This window comes from Toxotes jaculatrix, chromosome 8, assembly GCF_017976425.1.
Source record: "Toxotes jaculatrix isolate fToxJac2 chromosome 8, fToxJac2.pri, whole genome shotgun sequence".
Classification (NCBI taxonomy): Eukaryota; Metazoa; Chordata; class Actinopteri; family Toxotidae; genus Toxotes; species Toxotes jaculatrix.
Genome location: NC_054401.1, coordinates 9,847,162 through 9,866,353, shown reverse-complemented (window position 1 = coordinate 9,866,353; position 19,192 = coordinate 9,847,162). Strand labels below are relative to the sequence as shown.

General features: G+C 42.1%; 1 protein-coding gene and 3 non-coding genes across 4 annotated transcripts; all 4 read left to right on the top strand.

Moving 5' to 3' along the window:
- The first annotated feature begins 140 nt into the window (after positions 1 to 140).
- Positions 141 to 17,911, top strand: ncapd2 (non-SMC condensin I complex, subunit D2). Its single transcript, XM_041044153.1, has 32 exons — positions 141 to 239; positions 593 to 712; positions 797 to 872; positions 956 to 1,014; positions 1,100 to 1,275; positions 1,807 to 1,952; positions 2,473 to 2,600; positions 2,706 to 2,829; positions 2,965 to 3,112; positions 4,119 to 4,316; positions 4,403 to 4,537; positions 4,620 to 4,707; positions 5,647 to 5,854; positions 5,989 to 6,107; positions 6,846 to 7,046; positions 7,181 to 7,355; positions 7,658 to 7,742; positions 7,898 to 8,034; positions 9,666 to 9,798; positions 10,483 to 10,558; positions 10,648 to 10,863; positions 11,020 to 11,180; positions 12,074 to 12,185; positions 12,349 to 12,472; positions 12,921 to 13,076; positions 14,886 to 15,063; positions 15,167 to 15,261; positions 15,422 to 15,502; positions 16,075 to 16,258; positions 16,339 to 16,504; positions 16,619 to 16,738; positions 17,301 to 17,911. Exons 2-32 carry the CDS (start codon positions 595 to 597, stop codon positions 17,381 to 17,383), a joined length of 4,206 nt encoding a protein of 1,401 aa, XP_040900087.1. The 5' UTR covers positions 141 to 239; positions 593 to 594; the 3' UTR covers positions 17,384 to 17,911.
- On the top strand, positions 1,358 to 1,689 carry LOC121186676. The gene has a single exon (XR_005894531.1). It is a non-coding gene; the product is annotated as a small nucleolar RNA U85 (small nucleolar RNA).
- On the top strand, positions 3,695 to 4,003 carry LOC121186672. The gene has a single exon (XR_005894527.1). It is a non-coding gene; the product is annotated as a small nucleolar RNA U85 (small nucleolar RNA).
- Positions 4,761 to 5,063, top strand: LOC121186671. Its single transcript, XR_005894525.1, has one exon. It is a non-coding gene; the product is annotated as a small nucleolar RNA U85 (small nucleolar RNA).
- Positions 17,912 to 19,192: the final 1,281 nt, after the last annotated feature.

Sequence of the window (19,192 nt, the reverse complement as noted above, 5' to 3'; positions counted from 1 at the left end):
ATCAGTTAGTATGGTAGTTTTGTATTTGTGCTGTAGTGTTCATATTTTTCCAGTAGGTGGAGCTGTTGGGTCAAAGTGCCTCGAAACGGAGGCGCACATGTGTGACGTCAGACCTTTGGCGCTTTGGCGCGATGTCCAAACAAATTTGAATCAGACCGTTTGTAGATCGTGGACAGAGCAGACTACATTTCTGTCCTCACAAGTTGTCGTTGTGGCTAACGGGACTGCAGGCGTTACAGGTGAGCATTACATTCCCAAGTTTGTAAGACTGAGTTGTTAGCTTTCTCTTGCAAGATCCGTTTTCACTGAACAGTAACGGTAACAGACAAGTTGGGCTACGCGGTCTACCTAGCCTTAAGCTAGTTAGCTTGCTAGCTTAGCTTGTCTGGCTAGCATAATTCACAACAACAGAGCTGTATTGTTTGGTTTATTGAATTATTCGTTACATTTTCAACGTATTTGCTGGTCCTAGAAAGTCTTACGTACTGAAATAAGTTTCTCTAGGAAGAGGCCTTGGAAGTTACTAAAATGTCTTTAAGTTAAATGTTATGTTATACTAGTTTAGTTAACGATCATGATGTTCTTGATGCAGGGATGTCGTGGGATTTCTTTGTACCTGTGTGTATTGGAGATCTGGTGAAGACTGGTGGGATAAACCAGTACGTTGTTCAGGATGTGGTCCCCCCAAAACAGCTTCCATCCTATCTCAGTAGTAAGTTGTGAACTAGATTCTGTAAGTTGTGGAGCTGCTCATAGTGAGACATTTTCATGGGTCATTTTTGTCTCTTTCACATAGGATTCAAGGCTACATTGAGAAACCAGGGACCTTTGTGTATATTGGAACACTTCGACACAGCCTACAGTGTGCTACAGTAAGTGTTGATCATATATAGCTTGCTCTAGCTATTTCTGTTAAGAACTGTATGAGAACAAAACTGCTGTCTTCACTTTCCAGGCACTGCAACTCAGTGGAGCTGGGTGTGAAAGAGGATACTCTAGAATTACTTGTACAAGGTTAGACGTGCATATTATATGTTTAAAATAACAGAAATTTAACCTTGATATGTCGGGATGATTGCATATTGTCTGTTCTTTGCAGTGGTTAGTGGCCTGGCTGTATCCCTGCCGGCGTTCCTCGTCTCCACCTCGGTCTCAGCTGCAGAGCGCAAAGAGAAGCTTAATGCAGTTAAAATGAGTGTCTTCTTGCTCTGCAAGCTCACAGAGATCCTTGAGAGTTACTCCTGTAGACAGAGTATTGTCACAGCCCCAGGGAAGGTATGGTTAGTTTTGACATAAATAAGAAGTACTTGATGAATGGCTATGATCGTGAATTATTCTTTGTTTAACCATTGTAAATGCCCACTGATGAGATCTTGGCAAGTTTTATGATCCTGTCAGATCAAGAGATTGTGGTCTTTAGCCTGCTGTTAGGTGGGTAGTCTTGGTAGTGTGGTGGAGTATTATTGCACTGCTGTAAGGGCCCACCCACAGTCAACTTGTCACCTTCTATAACCTCTGCCCCCCCAAAAGCAATGGGATGGGATAGGTAGGCGATGTCAAACAATGTGTGGATGTTTATTTGTCTTTGTGTGTAAGTTGTATGAATGTATATGTATCAGCTGGCAAGAGCTATATTCTCTTTATATGGTTTGGCAGGTATGAACTACAGTCTTTGGTAATCTGAGGGCATGCATTGTGTGTAAATTTCAAATCATTAATTTTGCTGTCTTACTTAGCGATTTTATAGTCCAGTATCTATGAAACTTAACTAATTGATTTAATCAGGTTTTGTCTGTCTTGGCACAGGGTAGTAAAAAAGGTAAAGGTGGTGGAGAGGGACTGCTGCAGTGGGACTCAGAGAGAGAAAAGGTGCTGCAGGCCCTTGTCCAGCTCCTCCAGCTGGATATTCGTTCCCTCTGGAGCCTGTCCCTGGTGGAGGAAGAGTTCATCAGGTACTCTGCTGTCTGGAGAGCTCTAGGCAATAGTACAGTGTCAGGCTTAGCTGTCTTGATTCAGTTTTTTGGTGTAATTTCCCACTCTCTAATTCAGATCACTTCTCAGCATTGATGACACTGCAGCCTTAATTGGAGCTTATATGAAAATGATCTTTGCCTAGACATTAATAATGTCACAAGCTAATAAGGTTAGATGATCATGGAACCGTGTTAATTTGCCTAATTTAAAATTTCAATTGCAAACATTTCCTCACAGCCCTTGCCTTTCGTTTTCAACAGAAACAAATTTCCTACTGGAGAGATTACTTAGTTTTTAATGTTCCCGTTGTTGACTTTGGCTTTAAGAGTTATGAAAGAGTTTTCAGTTAAGGACCGAGAACTGTTACGAACATGGTGTCTGAATTTTTACTTGAGTCTTTAGAATGTCTGCAGTTTCATCCAGATTCCAAATTGCTTTTGAATCTGGATTTTATCATAACAAATTTCACATTTTAGTTCTGTGCCATTCTTCCCGTAGCTGTGTGACCTGTTGCTGTTACAAACTACTTGAGAACCCAACCATCAGCCATGTCAAGAGCAAACCCACCAGAGATTGTATAATCCACCTACTGGGACTGCTGATCAAGAAGTACAATCACCTCCTGGGTTAGTCCCTCACTCATATATTAAACCTGTGAGCAAGATCTTCAACTGAGGGCACATCAGTCTTTTATGTTTGAATTTATTCTATACTCTCTAAAAACTTTACAGGTGCAAGCGTAAAGGTGATCCAGTTGCTGCAACACTTCGAGCAGTTGTCATCTGTTTTTGCCCAGGCAGTGGCTGTATGGAGCACAGAATACGGAGTCAGGGCTATCATAGGAGAAGTAATAAGGTCAGAGTACATAATTTGTGTGTATATTAAGTTTTGAACAAGCAGGCCTCTTTGTAAATCCTTTTGTGGAAAGAGGATTCTTTGGCTGCAGTTTACATAGAAGTTCATGCCATGTTGTTTTCCCCCTTCCTACAGGGAGATTGGTCAGAAGTCAAGCGAGGAGCTTGCCAGAGAAGGGTCAGGAGTCAAGGCCTTTTCCTCCTTCCTCTCTGAACTCAGTGGTCTGGTGCCTGAATTAATGATCCCCTACATTAGTGTGCTCATCACACACCTGGAAGGAGAGGTACTGCACACCTGAACATGTTTGTCCTGCAAATATAAAAATGTCCCTATGTGAGCACACATACATTGACAGAGGCAGATTCCATTTCCCACAGTGTTTTTTTTTTTTCCATTAGAGACTTTTTGCATAGATTTTCAAGTAGTTTTTGCCAGATTGAAGAGGACTCTGCACTAAGCTGTTAGATTAATGTGTTATGATTGGCTTGTGCAGCAGGGTCAACACATTTGAAAAAAAAAAGGATTGTAGAAGAAACAAGCTTCTTTCTTTTTTTTGTTGCACAGACTTTTCTCTGATAGGAGAGAACTACATTGTTTTGTGTTTCACAGGGTAACAGACCACTGGACACCGTCCATTTTTCAGACAAGGCAGTGACTTTACAGCACCCAGTTAAATTTTACATAGTGTTTGCAATACTCTAAGTGCAACGAGTAACATGCTTGGGCTCTAGGAAAAATTTCTGCCGTTTTGTTTGCTCCAACTTTCCTTTTGCTCACTGACACAGTAAGGTACAACTGTGTTGTGAAAAAAATGTTCTCTCCAAACGAGTTTTTTTTTTTTTGGTTACTGTTCAGTTTACATTTTGCCCGGTGATGAGACCAAGGCGAATACGAGCTTACTGAATGAGAATTGGGTTCTTCTTTGCCTTGACTGGCAGGTAATCTTGGCAGTGCAGAGGAGGATTCCTGCTCTGCTGTAAGGGCCTGCCTATAGTGATTTGGCTCAACCTAAATTATTCCTCAGCAGTCACAGTGGAGTAATTGCTGGGATGATGCTGACAGTGTGTGTGTTGTGAGAGTGTTTTGCGTGTACGTGTGTAAAAGTCAAGAAGTTCACCCAGCTCTCTTTGCTATTCAGTCAGCCATGAGTTGCATCTTTGGTAATCTGAGGGCAGAGTTCAGAAACTCATCTGAATTCATACTCTAAACCACTAAACCAGAATTTAGTTTTACTGACACAAGAACATGCGTAGATTCAGCCTGATTTCCTGTTTCCCCCTGTTTTCCAGAGCCATACAATGCGTGTTGCTGTGTGCGAAGTGCTGGGAGAGATCCTTGTCCGGGTCCTGTGTGGCGACGGCCTGGATGAGTCTGGTAAAGCTGACCGCGACAGGTTCTTTGACACACTGCAAGAGCATCTGCATGACACACACTCCCACGTCAGGGCACGTGTGTTGCAGGTCTACACACGAATCGTCAACAGCAAAGTATGTTTTCCAGACTTATTGTATATTTGTAAAACCATGACGTTAAAGTCCCGCCTGACAATAAAAAAAACTCTTTATGTGTTTAGGCACTGCCCCTGTGTAGATACAGCGAGGTAATGGAGCTTGCTGTGGGACGATTGATGGACAAATCTATAAATGCAGTAAAGAGTGCTATCCAGCTATTAGCAGCCTTCATTGCACACAACCCCTACAGCTGCAAGGTAACTAAAACCAGCATGATTTAAAACTGGAGAGTGAGACATTTTCAGGTTTCACAATATCACTGGGATTTATGTCTTTCAGTTGAGCAGCGCAGATCTGAAGAAACCACTGGAGAAAGAGACCGCTAAACTCAGAGAGATGAAAGAGAAGCTGGAAGGAAAAGCCCCAGGTGCGGATGAACCATGTGAAAAGTTATTTATCTTCATGTCGAATTCGCATTTTGCCCAGTGATGAGACCAAGGCGAATACGAGTTTACTGAATGAGGTTTGGGTTATGCTTTGCCTTGACTGGCAGGTAATCTTGGCAGTGCAGAGGAGGATTTCTGCTCTGCTGTAAGGGCCTGCCTACAGTGACTTGGCTTGACCGAAATTATTCCTTTTAAGTGACAACGGAGTAATCACCGGGATGAAGCTGACAGTGTGTGTGTGTGTACATTTGTGTGTGTGTGTAAAAGGCAAGGAGTTCACCCAGCTCTCTTTGCGGTTCAGTCGGCTGTGAATTGTTTCTTTGGTAATCTGAGGGCCAAGTTCAGAAACTCATTTGAACTCAGCAGACCAGGCCCCCTGAAAAAGTTCAAAATTCAGCCCCATCACACAGTTAGTAAAAAAAAAATTGCAGTTTTATAAAGTAGCAGGACTGTAACAGATTTCATTCACTTGACATTCAGACATTTCAGCCTAAGGTTTATGGTTTTGTTTTTCCACTAATCGATGAGTAAATCCTCCATTCTCCTTCATAAACACATTTCTCAGATTAGATGCACTAATAGATCAATGACTAGTAAATGATGCTTCCACCAGTCTAGCATTCCAGTCACTTTCAGAAATCCCTTCACTTTTGTTCTTTATTAGCTTTAAAACACAACCTCGCATATCTAATAAAATGGAGAATACAATGGCACACTGAGAAAAAGTTCCAAAATATGATCAAATGGTGGCACTCTGGAGCTCAGCTTTACAATCTGGATGCTAAACTACATGAACAATTGTCTTACAATTCTGCCCTACTTTTAATTGATTCCTTTTAAATATTTTTCTATCAGTTGTTTTTATCCTTATTGGATTTGATTTTTTTTTTTTTTTCACCTTTTCCTTTCCTTCCTGGCAGTTGCAGTGATTAAAGCGTCTGAGCTGTGGGCCGCTATGGAGCCTGAACTGCTCGTCACTGTCAGGAGAGAGCTGGAGCCCACAAGTGAAACGGAAAAGGAGCCGCAGGAGGATGAGGGCGACAGGGATGTGGAGGAAGAAAAGGAGGCAGAAGATGACAGGGCAACCGCAGTGAAGATTGCTCAGTACCTCCGTGTCAACAAATACAGGTGACGCTAATCACCAGTGTTGGCCTGGATAAAAGTTGACTTGTGGTGCTACTTGATTTTTTTTTTTTTCTCCCACACTGTCATTTAGCCAACATTTTGATATGGGAGTCTTTTTTTGTGCTCGCTCTCCACAGGAATGCTGTGCGTCTTTGTGTAAGAGCTCACAGCTTCTTCCCTGAATCTGAGATGTTTGCTTCTCTGTCCACTCTCACCCCTGAGACTCTAATGGAGACTCTGGCTCTGATTTTCAAAGGTAAACCCAGTGCTCAGTTCACCGAATGCACTTCTATTGAGAGATACTCATCAAAAGTGGTCTCCTTTGTGAGTCTTAATAGAGGCAAGACTGAGCACATTTAAGATTCAGTTCTTCAGAGGAAATGTATTTCTCATTATCTTTAAGTGTCAATTTGTTAAAACGGACTAGTCTGTAGAATTTGCCTTTACCACAGTGTGAGATGAAGATGTATTTTAGAGCAGAGAACACTTCACTTCTCAAACCAGATGTCTCATACGTAATGTATTTTAAAGCACCAGATGACTGATTATGATACATAACCTCCACCAACACTATGCTGCAGTTGTACAGCTATGTCAGATCACCATGTTTACACACTTCCAAAAATTACTATCATTACATAAAAGAAATTTCCATCTAAGATGGGTAATTTAACCCAAGAATTAATATTTCAAACTTGTTTTGCCATTTCATTGATTCCAACAATATTTAAGTCAGGAGCTGCTCTGGTTATACACAGATGTGCTGTAAATTTCCCAGGGGTGCCCAAACTTTTGCCTACAACTGTACATACACTGGCCCTGTGCGATGAGTAGACACCAAAAAGAGAGAAGTGTATAAAGGCAGACAGAATTTGACGGCTTGATCCTTAATGTTGTTCATGTAAATGTGGCTGCTTTACTCACACTAAAAGCCTTACAGCAAAGAGAGACGCAAACTTACTTTACATCATATGACCCCTGATGTTTTCCTCAGGTTCTGATGAGGATGCTGCTGAGCTCAGCCAGAACTTGCCACCAACCCCGCAAAAAGAGGGAGAGAAAGAGGGAGAAGATGGGGAGCTGAAGAAGCAAGAAATGTTGGTGCAGTACCTGAGAGATACAGAAACCTTTGCCTTACAAGTGGAGAGAGCGATCTCTGTTATCAACACCATGCTCTACTGGAAAACCACTTCAGGTACCAGGCAGTATTCACCAGAGTGCAAAACTATTCAAACCTGTGCATTTTCATTCCATGTTTGAAATTACTGAGCAGTGAGATGAAGACGTTTGTACATCCTTCAGCAAAGTTTTTTTTTTGTGTGTTTTTAGTGGTCCAGGAGGCCGTGCAGTTCTGCGTGACAGTGTGTGAGTTCAGTGTTGCCAACTCGGTCAGTGGAGTGAGGAAGATGCTGCCTCTTGTCTGGTCAACTGACGCTGCCATTAAAGATGCTGTCGTTCAGGCCTATAGACGCCTTTATCTGAACCCACAGGGAGACACTGTCAGGTCTGTGAAACATACCCGACAGTATAAAGAGCCCTAATTTAAAACAAGTGCACATCCTGTTCAAGCCCTAGTATATTGATATAGGACTATTACCAATTTAATGTCATAATCTTCTAATAATTTTTAGTTTAGTCTTAAATAAAAACCTGTGTAACATTACTTACTCTGGTTTGGTAACTTTTTATGCATACACAGTGAAATTATTGGTAAATACCACTCTGTTATGCTTGTAATGTCTAAGAACACTTGTAGAGAATTATTTTGTGTTGTCTTCTTAAAATAGCTGTTATATCTTATATTAGGATGAAAGCCCAAACTCTTGTGGACAGTCTCTCTGAGCTGATGGTGGATGCATCTCTGGGAACAATCCAGTGTCTTGAGGAAATAGTGAGTAACTGTTATCACTCTCAAATGGCTAATTTTAGGTATATGGACATGTTTGTGATGGTCATAAAATGTACAGTGTGGGTTTTCTTAAGGTTTTGTTAAATGTTTTGCATGTAAATATCTTGAAACAAGGCGTGTCTAACTCGTCTCTGTAGGTTCAGGAGTTCTTTGGCAGTGGCAGCAATCTCCAGTCCACTGTAGTGCAGGTCTTGTGGGAGAGGTTTACTGGAAAACGAGAGACTTCAGGCTTACACAGGCGAGCTGCTGTGTTACTGCTGGGCATGGCTGCACGGTAAGACACAGGCTACTTACAGTTCGTTCCTAAGAAATGAATTTCTTGTGCCACATGTGTCACAGGCCTGCCTACTCTGATTATGTAGAGTAACACAAAGGATAAGAGGTCACAGTGCACATGTATTTTTGTTTTGCACTTAAGCCAGGGAATGGTAAAATTCAATCAGCCATGGTGGTAAATCATCTAAGTTCTGATTTGCTTCTAGAATACTGATAAGTCCCATCACAGCTTATGTTTATTCACTTTCTCATTCTGTCCACATAGTGATCTGATCTCATTATGCACACACAACGCAGTGCAGTAGAGTAGGTGGGGATGTCAACCAAAACAAATATGCCAAGTTACAGCATAATTAGACATGATGCTCTACAGCCTGTATTTATTTTCTAATTTTGTAAAAGGCAAATTAAGCAGCTAAACAACAGCAGCGCTTGCAGGTGCTGTGTATACTTGTGACTTGTTTACTATGGATGAGGAAAAGGTGTGTTGACTGGTGAGAACAGATTTAACTGGAGCTCCTCTGAGGTGCATGGTAAATTTCAGACTTTCAGAGTCATAATGTTTGCAACAGTGAGCCGTCCTCTCACCAACAAGTGAGTGTAACAAATTGCATTTGCATGTGTCTGACTGTTGGTAAAATCTTATTATATTCCCATTATATTTTGTTCTGGAAACCAGTGGCGTGAAAATACTTTTGCTTTATAAGGTAACAATTTTGTTCACTTGAATCAGTGTACTTATCGTGTTCCAAATCATGAAATGCTGCAAAAATGTAAGGGGAGTAAACTCAGTGTAGACTTTCCAGTCTGCACTTGCTGGCATGTTCAGTGAGGTGGAAGAAGGCATCAATTCCAAATAATGGGCCAAGTTGCAGTACAATGGCTTCTCACAAATATATACTAAATATATACATAAACTGGATTTTAAGATCATGTTGAATATATTTGCACTCAGAAGAACAAACCTCATTCCCTGTTGTTTATTAAAATGAACTGGACTGTTTGATCTATTGAGAAAAAAAATTATGTGTTGAGTAGACTAAGTTGAGTTGACTAAATTTTTTTTTTAAATTATGTAAAATGTGCAACATTCCTCACCACATAAAGGCACTTTCTTTTACATTTTGGCCCTGTTTCAGTCACTTGACATTCAGCAAATCCCCTCATTAGTCAGAATATAAGCTCAGCCTTAGCTCTTCTTCATTGTAATCAAAGTCACGACCGTATAACTGGGCTCCTTGCCAGTGCATTTCACTGAACATATATATATTTTTTTAGTGTTCCCCCTCAATCTGCCTCAAAGACCGCCACTGCTGTAGGGAAGAGTGAGCAAGAGAGAGAGTAAAGAGAGACTATCTGCAGTCCACCCACACTGCTGCCTCTCTTCATCCAGCCAGCAGCATTCATAACCTATTCAGTCTTATGCGCTTCTCCTAACCCATCCTCCTACACGCATTATCTGGGCAGCAGCCTCGCACCGGCTAGGCCAGCACACAGCAGTCGGGGTGATATAGGGCAGAAATGTTATTACTTTACTTTGCATAATCATATGATCATTTGGGAATAAAAAATATATATTTTGTGCCTCTTTGCAAAAATGTCTATTTTGTATGTATGTGAATGTAACAGGGCGGAAAGGGAGGTGGTTCTCAGTAATCTGGACACTCTTTGTTCTGTGGCTCTTGGAGAAAAAGTGACCGAAGACTTCCTCCTGGCCAGAGACACAGTTATAACCATCTGCAGTATCACTGACCATGTCAGGGTAAGAAAACATAAACATGGCTCACCTCTAAGCATGTCTTGATAACCAGAGGGCCTCACTGACTTGAGCCTATTGATTAGTGGGTCAGTGTGACAGGGCCCAAAGTCTTACAAAAGTCGATTTTACTGTAATGTTCTATTAGGAGTGCTGGAGATACTGAGCCTCCTTTAGCAGCTCAATAGCATACCTGACAATGTTTTATCAGCTTCATACTTTATTTATTATAATTTATGAGAATTGCTTATAAACACAATTGTGAACAAATGACATGTTTCATAAGTTTGTTACAGCAAAGTCATGATTGGGCTTTGGAGATCTCTGCTCTAAAACATGGTTAAATACACTAAATCCTCTGTGCCCCTGACTTGTGTTGATAGTACTTTTTATACAGCTCTGTACTTCCCAGATAAGTTTGTTTGGATTTCGGTTTTTTAATTTTAGAATAATTTGATCATAAAGGATACGCCTGGTCTGAAACATAAGTAACATCAACATGTAGGATAGAAATAAATGGAATTTATATATTTGTTCATGTATAGCCCAAACAACATACGTTTTTTTGCTTGTTAAGTTTAATTTTGTAACCTTCATTAAATGAGCAAAGCCCAATTTGTGGAAAAGCCTGTTCACATGCAGAGGGACTCAACACAATGTTAATATCATACATTTCAATATTTCTACCAGCAATCAAAAGGGGCTCCGTTCAGACTGCCCCAGGACCATCAGCTCTTCACCTGCCTCACACAGGCCATCGCTGAAGGTAAACGCATACAGATGTGTGCCCTTTGTTGAGAAACATTCCCCACCTGTGGTTTCTTCCTCTGACTGTCGTTTGGTACTTTGGTGCAGGTGTGGTGATGGAGGACCCTTACTGGCAGAGCTTCATGGAACAGGCTGTCCGCCTCATCTACTTCCTGGCTGAATCCCCTGACCAGTTGTGCTCCCGGCTGCTCCAGCGCAGCGCTCGCCTCTTACTAGATCAGATTGCAGAAGGTGGGGAAGTCAACAAAGATCCTGGCCAAATGCAAGATGGATCTCAAGACTCCAATGAGCAAGGCGAACAGGGTGAGTCCCATTGTGTCTCTTTATAAAGAAGACTTTAATAATACTTTATAACGTCAGTCTGATGTTTACATTGACTCCGTGTGACCTTTACCAGTGCTCCTTGCTTTGTCAAGATACTCTTAATCACATGTGTCCACGTGTCTTTGTCTCCTGCAGTGAACTGTATGTGCCTGGCCCAGCTGTTGGCTCTGTGTGGCTGCGTGGCTTTCTGGCAGGTGTCTCACCTTGAGCGCAGTGTGAGCGCTGAGCTGCGGAGGAGGAGAGGAGAGACAGAGGAGAGGGAGGAGAAGGAAAAGGGCCCGTCCAGCAAAGCTAAGGTAATGCGGCTGCAGATGCTTGTACACAGCATCTGTATATGCTGTACAAGTGTGTGAAGTAATCCACACACTCGCTCATGTGCTACTACAAGCCAGTGTAATAGCACATGAGCAAAAAAGCAGAAATAAAATTGTGATTGGTCACAAATAAATGTGTAACTATTCCACATTTCCAATTTACCTCATGAGCGTGCATGTGTGGAGCAACAATCAGATCAGTGATCAATTTAGAAAGTTGATGTGTGAATGACATGTACTCTGCAATTAGCCTGCCCTGCTATGTATATATTTTTTTATTTGACTAAACTTTCCAGGTCTAAATGTCAGTTGCCCGTTTCTAAAAGTACTTCTGCAGATACTTTAATGTTACTTAAATGCTACAAATGAAGCCAGAACAGCCCCCTGTGTGGTGAAAAGTATTTTGAAAATCATACTGAGTCTCAGCAGGATGACTTGATGAGATTTATTTTAGTGACACAGTCAGATGAGTGATAGCTCGTAATTGTTCAACCCATCGGGGAACAGGAAGATAAATGTCTCCTTAATTAGCATTAGAAATCTTTTTTTTTTTGTTTATTAATTTCTTTTCCTCTTAGATAACCAGAGAGACAGAGTCAAAGAGTGGCATACAGCAAAATTCATAGTTTGGACTGTGCCACACTATTGGGATCCAGAGTAGCCACCCGTCAAGTTAGTAGTGTTTTATACTAAAAAATTCTTTTGAGTCAAGTATCACTTTAAGACTCTTTAAGCTGCAAGCAATAATGCTGTAAGCAAACAGTGTTTCCTGAATGAGAGGTCAGTCCCCCGCTCAAACTGGCTAGGCACTGTTGGAGGGAAGTGGCTGCTTTTCTGTTTGTTTGTTTCTTAAAGCTTTCATGGTTTTCCAACAGCAAGCAGCCAATGAGAGTGCCATGGAGGAGGAGCTTGGGTTGATCGGCGCTTCTGCAGAAGATACAGAGGCTGAACTCATCAGAAAGATCTGCGAGACTGAATTACTGGCTGGTAAAGAAAATCTCCTTTGTTCCTCCGTCCCATGTTAAGCTACATTTAAAGCCCACTCTTCACCATCCACCACATTCAGTTCCTCACAGAGGTTCGGCTTGTACCATAATTTTATCTATTAGTTCATTGTCTTTTCTCCACCCTTCTCTCTCTCTCTGTTTAGAGGAGAACCTGCTGTGTGCATTCCTTCCCCTGCTGGTGAAAGTCTGCAGCTCCCCAGGACGCTATTCCCATCCACAGCTCACCACTGCTGCCTGTCTGGCACTCTCTCAGTACATGATGATAAGGTATACATGCTGCCTATTCCCATGCTCTTTCACCACAGACATATGTAGAGCTGATTAATCATTTGATCAGCCAACACAAAAATTAGTCTGCAACCATTTAAGCCCATTAAGTAAAAAAGCCCCAAAACTAATTGGTTACATTTTCTGAAGTGCAGATATTTGCTGTCTTTTTCAGTCTCGTATGGTAGTAAACTTATTATCTTTGGTGTTTATACTAATGGTTGGACAGATGCAGCTACTTGAATGTGTCAGCTTGGCCTCTGGGAAATTGTGACTGGTATTTTCTTAATGTTTCTGACAATTTATGTATGAAAGAATAAATTGCTTAATTGAGAAACTAACTTGCAGATTATTGAAAATGTTTGTAAGTTGCTGCCACTTTACAAAGGACTGAGCTAAATTTTTCGGGTAACTTTTAAAGCTGTGATTTCTTTATTCCTTTTGTCAGCCCGTCTGTGTGTGAAGAGAACATCCGTCTCATGTTTACAGTGCTGGAGCGCTCCTCTCTTCCTGTTGTCAGGGCTAATGCCATAATAGCACTCGGAGACCTCACTGTCCGTTTCCCAAACATTTTGGAGCCCTGGACACAGAATCTCTATGCCAGGTAATGTAATGACTCATTCGATTTTTATCAGCCAAATAATATAAAATAAATTTGTCGCAGTTGCAGCTCATGTTCATCATCATCCCCTCACGCTAATTGATTCTCCTCCAATTAGAGGCACATTATCATAATATCCGTAGATTTGTTTTGTTATTCTCATTTGCGATTACAAGGAACAGCCTACGCCTGATGGCGCAGCTGAGTGGGTGTATTGCAAATGATGTTTCATCTCAGCCTACATTCCCCCTATGCCTGTACATTTGAGCCACTGTCATCTGGATCCCGCCACCACCACGTCTCAGTGTGTTGTTCCTCTCAGCCACTGAAGTGTTGCCACTGTCACAATGCTCCACTGAGCCACATGATGGGAAAAGTTTACTCTTTCCATCACAACTTTTTAATGGGGGGGGACTTTGGGATGATCTATGATGGCAAACTGTGATGTCTGCCTTGTATCCTGACCCCTGCAGTTGCCGTGGCAACCAGCCAGGGTTTCACAGCTTGTAGAAAACCCACCCCCAGTCGTGAACTGGGGTGGAGCCTTAGACCGCCTCAGATAAGGGCACTTTTAGACAACGAACAGCTTAATTCCTAGTGTGTTCCAGACTGTGACTAGAACCAAAGACTAGTGTGTCATAATTACATAGGTACGGTTGAATGAGCCGAAGGGAATAATTTTGGGTCAAGTCAAAGGTTCTGCAAGGGTTTATGCTTGTAGGTACGTTTTCATTTTCAAAACGCTTAATGGTTCCTGTCTCTGTTTTTCCTGCACAAAGTTACACCGGTTCCCTATAGCCAACTCAGGAGCTGAAGTTGCTCTTTTTGATGAAGTGTGGTTTTAATTATAATGGTTGATTATGCTCACACTGAGGTGTTTCGGACGTGTAAAACATTCTGTTCTTTTTTACAATGCGTCATTGCCCTCCTAGTGTTTTCTACCTGATAAGCCTTACATAGTGTTCCCTAATTGTCTCCCACATACCAACACTTCCACTGTTCTCGTGGCTGCTGCCCTGGAGCCTCCTGATAAGCACATTAAGAATTAATTACCCAGTTCTTTACTATTGTAAGCCCCTGCATTGGCATGTGGAAGTGCCATGTACAAGTGTCTGATTCACTGCCAGGAGTCCTGCTCTCTGGCATAAATGAGAAATGGTTAATGAGTTTCTTTTGTTCTGTGGTTTTGGATGAGGGTGAATCTAAATTGGTCTCAGAACGCTATCAGATTGCCCTGCCACAGCCTGTCCAATCCCATTGTACTCAGCTGAAGCTGTGACAGTTGTTTGGTTTCACAAACGTTCTGGCTAATTCCAAGTCTTTACAGAGCTCTTAATGAACAAGGATTCGAAAAATAACTAATGCATGGGTGGCAAAACATTTTACCTCCACTTACATTTAGTTACGCTAGCAGAGTGTTTCAAGGATTTGGCAGTGTTGGTTTTACAGTCGATTAAATTCAGCACAAATCAGTGAGGAAAAGATTTGACAAAAATACAAATACAGAAATGTGAAATAACCAAAACTATTCAAGCTCAGACAGAACATTATCTATGCCTATGTGGGACCCGGTCACTCACAATAAAAGGCTGCTGGTGAAAATAGGTTTTCATTTTTTGCCCTCATCAGGACACAATTTAATTTGCCTAAAGTTTTGGTTTATCATCAAATACCTGCAAAGTGAATGCACTTTGTGTTTAGTGCTTATTAGCAAACATTAGCAGAGGCTAAGATGGCTGTAGGCTGTTAGTCTTGGAACCAAAGTGGTAGACAATGAACTAGCCAGTAATTTAACATCCTCTTCTCTTCCAGGCTCAGTGATGAGGTTCCTTCAGTCCGGCAGACAGCTGTGACAGTTCTTACTCAGTTGGTGCTTAAGGATGTGCTCAAGGTCAAAGGTCAAGTCAGCGAGGTGGCTGTGCTGCTAATTGACCCAGAGCCACACATTACCAGTCTCGCCCTGAACTTCTTCAATGAGTTGGCCTCCAAGGTGCGCACGCGCACACACACAGACACACACACATATCCAAAACCCTGACTGGAGACAGAATAATTGGAAGGTTTTTAACTCAATTGTTGGTGTTACCCATCAGGACAATGCAATCTACAACCTGCTCCCAGACATCATCAGCCGCCTGTCTGATCCAGAGAGAGGCATGAGCTCAGAGGACTTCAACACCATCATGAAGTGAGTTGTGCAGCTTCACAGCATGAGTGTTTGTCCACAGAGGATTTGTCCATACTGTGCAGGACTGTGAAATTGTTTCAGTTTTCCCAGGGAAGGTTGACATCTCTGCTTTTTTGGGAGCTTTGTTTAGATGCTGTATTGTTTGCGTCTGTGTTTTCAGACAGCTGTTCTCCTACATCACCAAAGAGAGACAGACTGAGTCTCTGGTAGAGAAATTGTGTCAGCGCTTTAGGACTGCCAAGTGAGTACATCTCTGTCACCTCTGACCTGCATCTTTTATGTGTTATTTTTTTTTCTTCTTTCTTTACTGTTTCCCAGCTCGTTTCTAAAGTCTGTCCAGCAGTATTTCATTTGTGGGAGATGCGGGGGTGGATGTGTGGGTAATTAGTGGGTGTTTTCAGTGTGTGAAGCGAGATTGACAATTACATTGGGTTCACAGTTCATTTGACCCATCACCTGCACCCTGACATGTTCTTATTCACTCATTTTGTCATGGAAACTGTCTTACCATGTAGCCGCGGAATATAGACGAACAATTGGCTGGGTCGGGCTTCAGTCTGCCTCTGACTCATACTGCATCCATACTTAGAGCTCAAAGGAAGGACATTTTATATTCCACAATGGCAAAGTGAATTTAGATATAAGAGGTTCCTGGAAAATGAGATTTGGTCCAAATGCCAGCGCGATGCCATATTCATGAGTGATGAACTAATGAGCTTTTTAGTTGGATTTTGAATTTCTGTGCATTTCACATAGTTTCAAATCCAGTTTGGCTCCTAATTACTATGACTCTCATTCTGCTTCTTTCCTCAGGACGGAGCGTCAGTGGTGTGACTTGGCCATGTCTCTGTCTCTGCTGTCTATGTGTGAGCGCGGTTTTAAGAGACTGCAGGAGTGCTGGGAGTGTTACAGTGACAAGTTGACTGAACCTGGAGTCTACCAGCCTCTGCTCTCCATTACCGCCAAGCTCCGTCGTGGAGCTAAACCCCAGTTTAAGGTAAGATATACTCTCATTTAAAGAATGTTTTTTTTTTTTCTGTGGTGTTAACCTTGCTTGTGTTTAACTTCATTTGCCAGGCCCAGGTAGATGAGTTTGAAAAGCGGCTGACTGCAGTTCACACACGGGGCCTTGAGAATGTTGAAAGTCCTGAGATGGAAGAGGAGAACCAAAAAGAAGGATCCACTGAGAAGACGGTCATGCGTACACCTTTGCCCACCAGAGGCCGTCCAAGGACCAAGAGAGGTCAGTACTCATGGGCTTTGACTTCCAAGGACCGTGCTGGTTGCAAATGTACATGCTTAAATACATAAATTTGATTGTGACAAACTTTTCTCTCTCTCTCTTTCTCTGACACAGGTCAAACAAAGCCTTCAGTTTCCAGCCACGGTGATGACAGTTTTGTGACTCCTCAGAAATCTCGCAAGTCCAAGAAACCTGTGATCACCTTCAGCAGTGATGAAGAGGAGGATGAGGAGGGTGAGTGCAGCCACTTTATTCGTGCACCATTACGCAAATTAAACATGATTTTCAGTTTAACTCGCAACACATTATCGGTCCATTAATCATTTAAGTGTCTCAGCTATACCTTAATTTTACTTTAATTCTTGGTTTTAGAATTAGTTTTCAGAATTTAAACCATTATTTTTGGGACAATTCAATCATTTACTTTGGATCTGTGTGGCAAAATTGAGTGTTTGGTCCACTGGGCTGAGCCACACCAGGCAGCTCTCTAAGAAGATTTAGGACTGTCGTACCTCAGTTGCTTTTAAAAGTGAGCTGTGCAATGCAACAGCACTAATCCCAGATCTGAGGATATCCCTGTTAGAGCTGATAGAAAATAACTTGAATGGGGGGAAAACATGAATCTGCAGGTTAATGTCAACATTATGTCATTTTTTTTTGGCTATGCTCGTGATTAGATTACGTGAAACTATTCATGGACAGTTTTTTTGTGTGGCAGCTTTGTGGCCTCTTTGATCTGACTTGTCTTGCTCAATCAAGTTGTAATTCTTAATCTTTTTTTTTTTTTTCCCCTCAGATGCTGTAATGGCAGAGAGTGAGACCCCTAAAGTGACAACACCCATCGCCCGCACTTCCAGACGAGCTCGCCTCAGAAACTGAAGTTCTTTTTCCTTGTTTTAGTCTTATATCGGTGTCTTTTTTTAAGCTTTTATCTAAAATTAAGCATCGCATTTTTACGTATTTTTACTTTTTACTTGTATATTTTTTTTAAAGATACTGGTACTTAGCACCAAACTACAATAGTCTAATGACAGAATCAAGACATCTTTAATAAACCTGTTTCTGGTTTCGATGAGAGCTGTACGGCTGACTGTCTCAGTTTGAACTGTGTCACTCACCAGCCTCTGCACACTGAGGAGAACTCCAAGAGCCTGACACCAACAATTGTGTGAAGAGCTGGGTGTATGCTGGGTTATGTCAAGTAAATTTATACCATCATTACAAGCAGCTTTGAATGTCTGCTTGTATTATGTGTTTGGACAGCGGTGTTTAATGGGTTGTCACAGCTTGCCCAGACAGCATTACTGCCCCACATGGTTCTCCACTTCATTTTCTTTTTCCTTTCTTACAGCATGTTCTGTCATATCAGATTTTTATCAGACAAGAAGAAAAAAAAACTTCCCTGACCGTGGCTGCATGTTTATTTACAATCGTGTTAGATTTTTTTTTCTCTTGTTCTGTCTGACACATTTGCTGTTGCTTAGTGGGCCGCCTCTGTTCTCTTATAATCAATCTTTTTTGTAGGTCTCCCTCCGCTTTCTGCCTGGCGCTTTTCTCCCTCCCATCCTCCTCCTCCTACTCTCCGCTGCCTACTTTTCCTCCTACAGCGCTCCTCTCTTCACTGACATCACATGCACGGTAGTTTAACCCCCCCTCACTCCACTCCCCTCATCGCTAATCTCTCTCCTTCTCGCCTACTCCCTCTCCCACACGTTGTCCTCTCCGAAAAGATGAGAGGGGTGAATTTCTGTATGTGATTGATATGTTATATAAAGACACTTTGCCAACAACAGGATAACAATATGATTGCACCAGCGGTTAGGTTTTATCTGAGTTTAAATGTATTCAGTGGGTGCTAAGTGCACAAAGATGAGTAAATTGGCTGTGTTTACAACTTTATTTAGTCCTGTGCAAAGATGAATTCTGCTTGCTGGTTATGAAAACTTTGACTATACACATTTTGCTCTCTGCAGATGCCTGAATTAAGATAAAATACTCACCACTGTAATTGATAGAGGTGGACATGAATCCCTGCCCAAGATCTGATGCACATTTCTAATGGCAGGGGTTTATTTGCTTGAAATAATTAGAGGCTGCTGAACTTTGAGGTCTGTGTGTTGGATCGCACAGCCTCTGCTAGTGTTGTAATTTGGTGGCAGGGGGTACAGGGAGCAGATGGTACTGACAGACTGTAACTTACCCAACAGAGAGGGGAGGTCAGTGCCTGCTGGGAAAGACCACGGAGACAAAGGGGAGAGAGGCAGGCTAACATGCACGAGGAGCATTGTTGCTACATGGGAAATGGATAATTCAGATTAAGTCGTGACATAAAACACAGGGAACCTTTCCAGCCAGGTCACTTCATAACTCACTGGTCTCATTGACAAAGCACTGGCCGACTACTGCCCTCTGACCTTGATTTGTGTAGTACAGTGGCATCAGTGTGGTGCACAGTACACAGTCACCTTGGCAATGACAATCATTCTCCAAGGCTATGACATCACTCCAAAGAAAGGGAGATGATGATGAGGAGGAGGAGGAGGGTGAGTGGGGGGGAGGGGGTCATCTCTGGCTCTACAAAACCCCTGCAGCATCCCAGCTGATGCCCCAACATTCAGCTTCTGCCAAGAGGACAGACGCAAGAGGAAGAAAATCATCCTTTCAGTTCCATCGCAGAGCAAGGAGTGG

Bases quoted from the DNA above. Each gene is read 5' to 3' on its own strand.
- ncapd2 (XM_041044153.1), top strand. From the start codon at position 595: ATGTCGTGGGATTTCTTTGTACCTGTGTGTATTGGAGATCTGGTGAAG. The intron at 1,953-2,472 runs GTACTCTGCTGT...TTCTTCCCGTAG, and splicing joins GTGGAGGAAGAGTTCATCAG to CTGTGTGACCTGTTGCTGTT. The intron at 15,262-15,421 runs GTGAGTTGTGCA...CTGTGTTTTCAG, and splicing joins GACTTCAACACCATCATGAA to ACAGCTGTTCTCCTACATCA.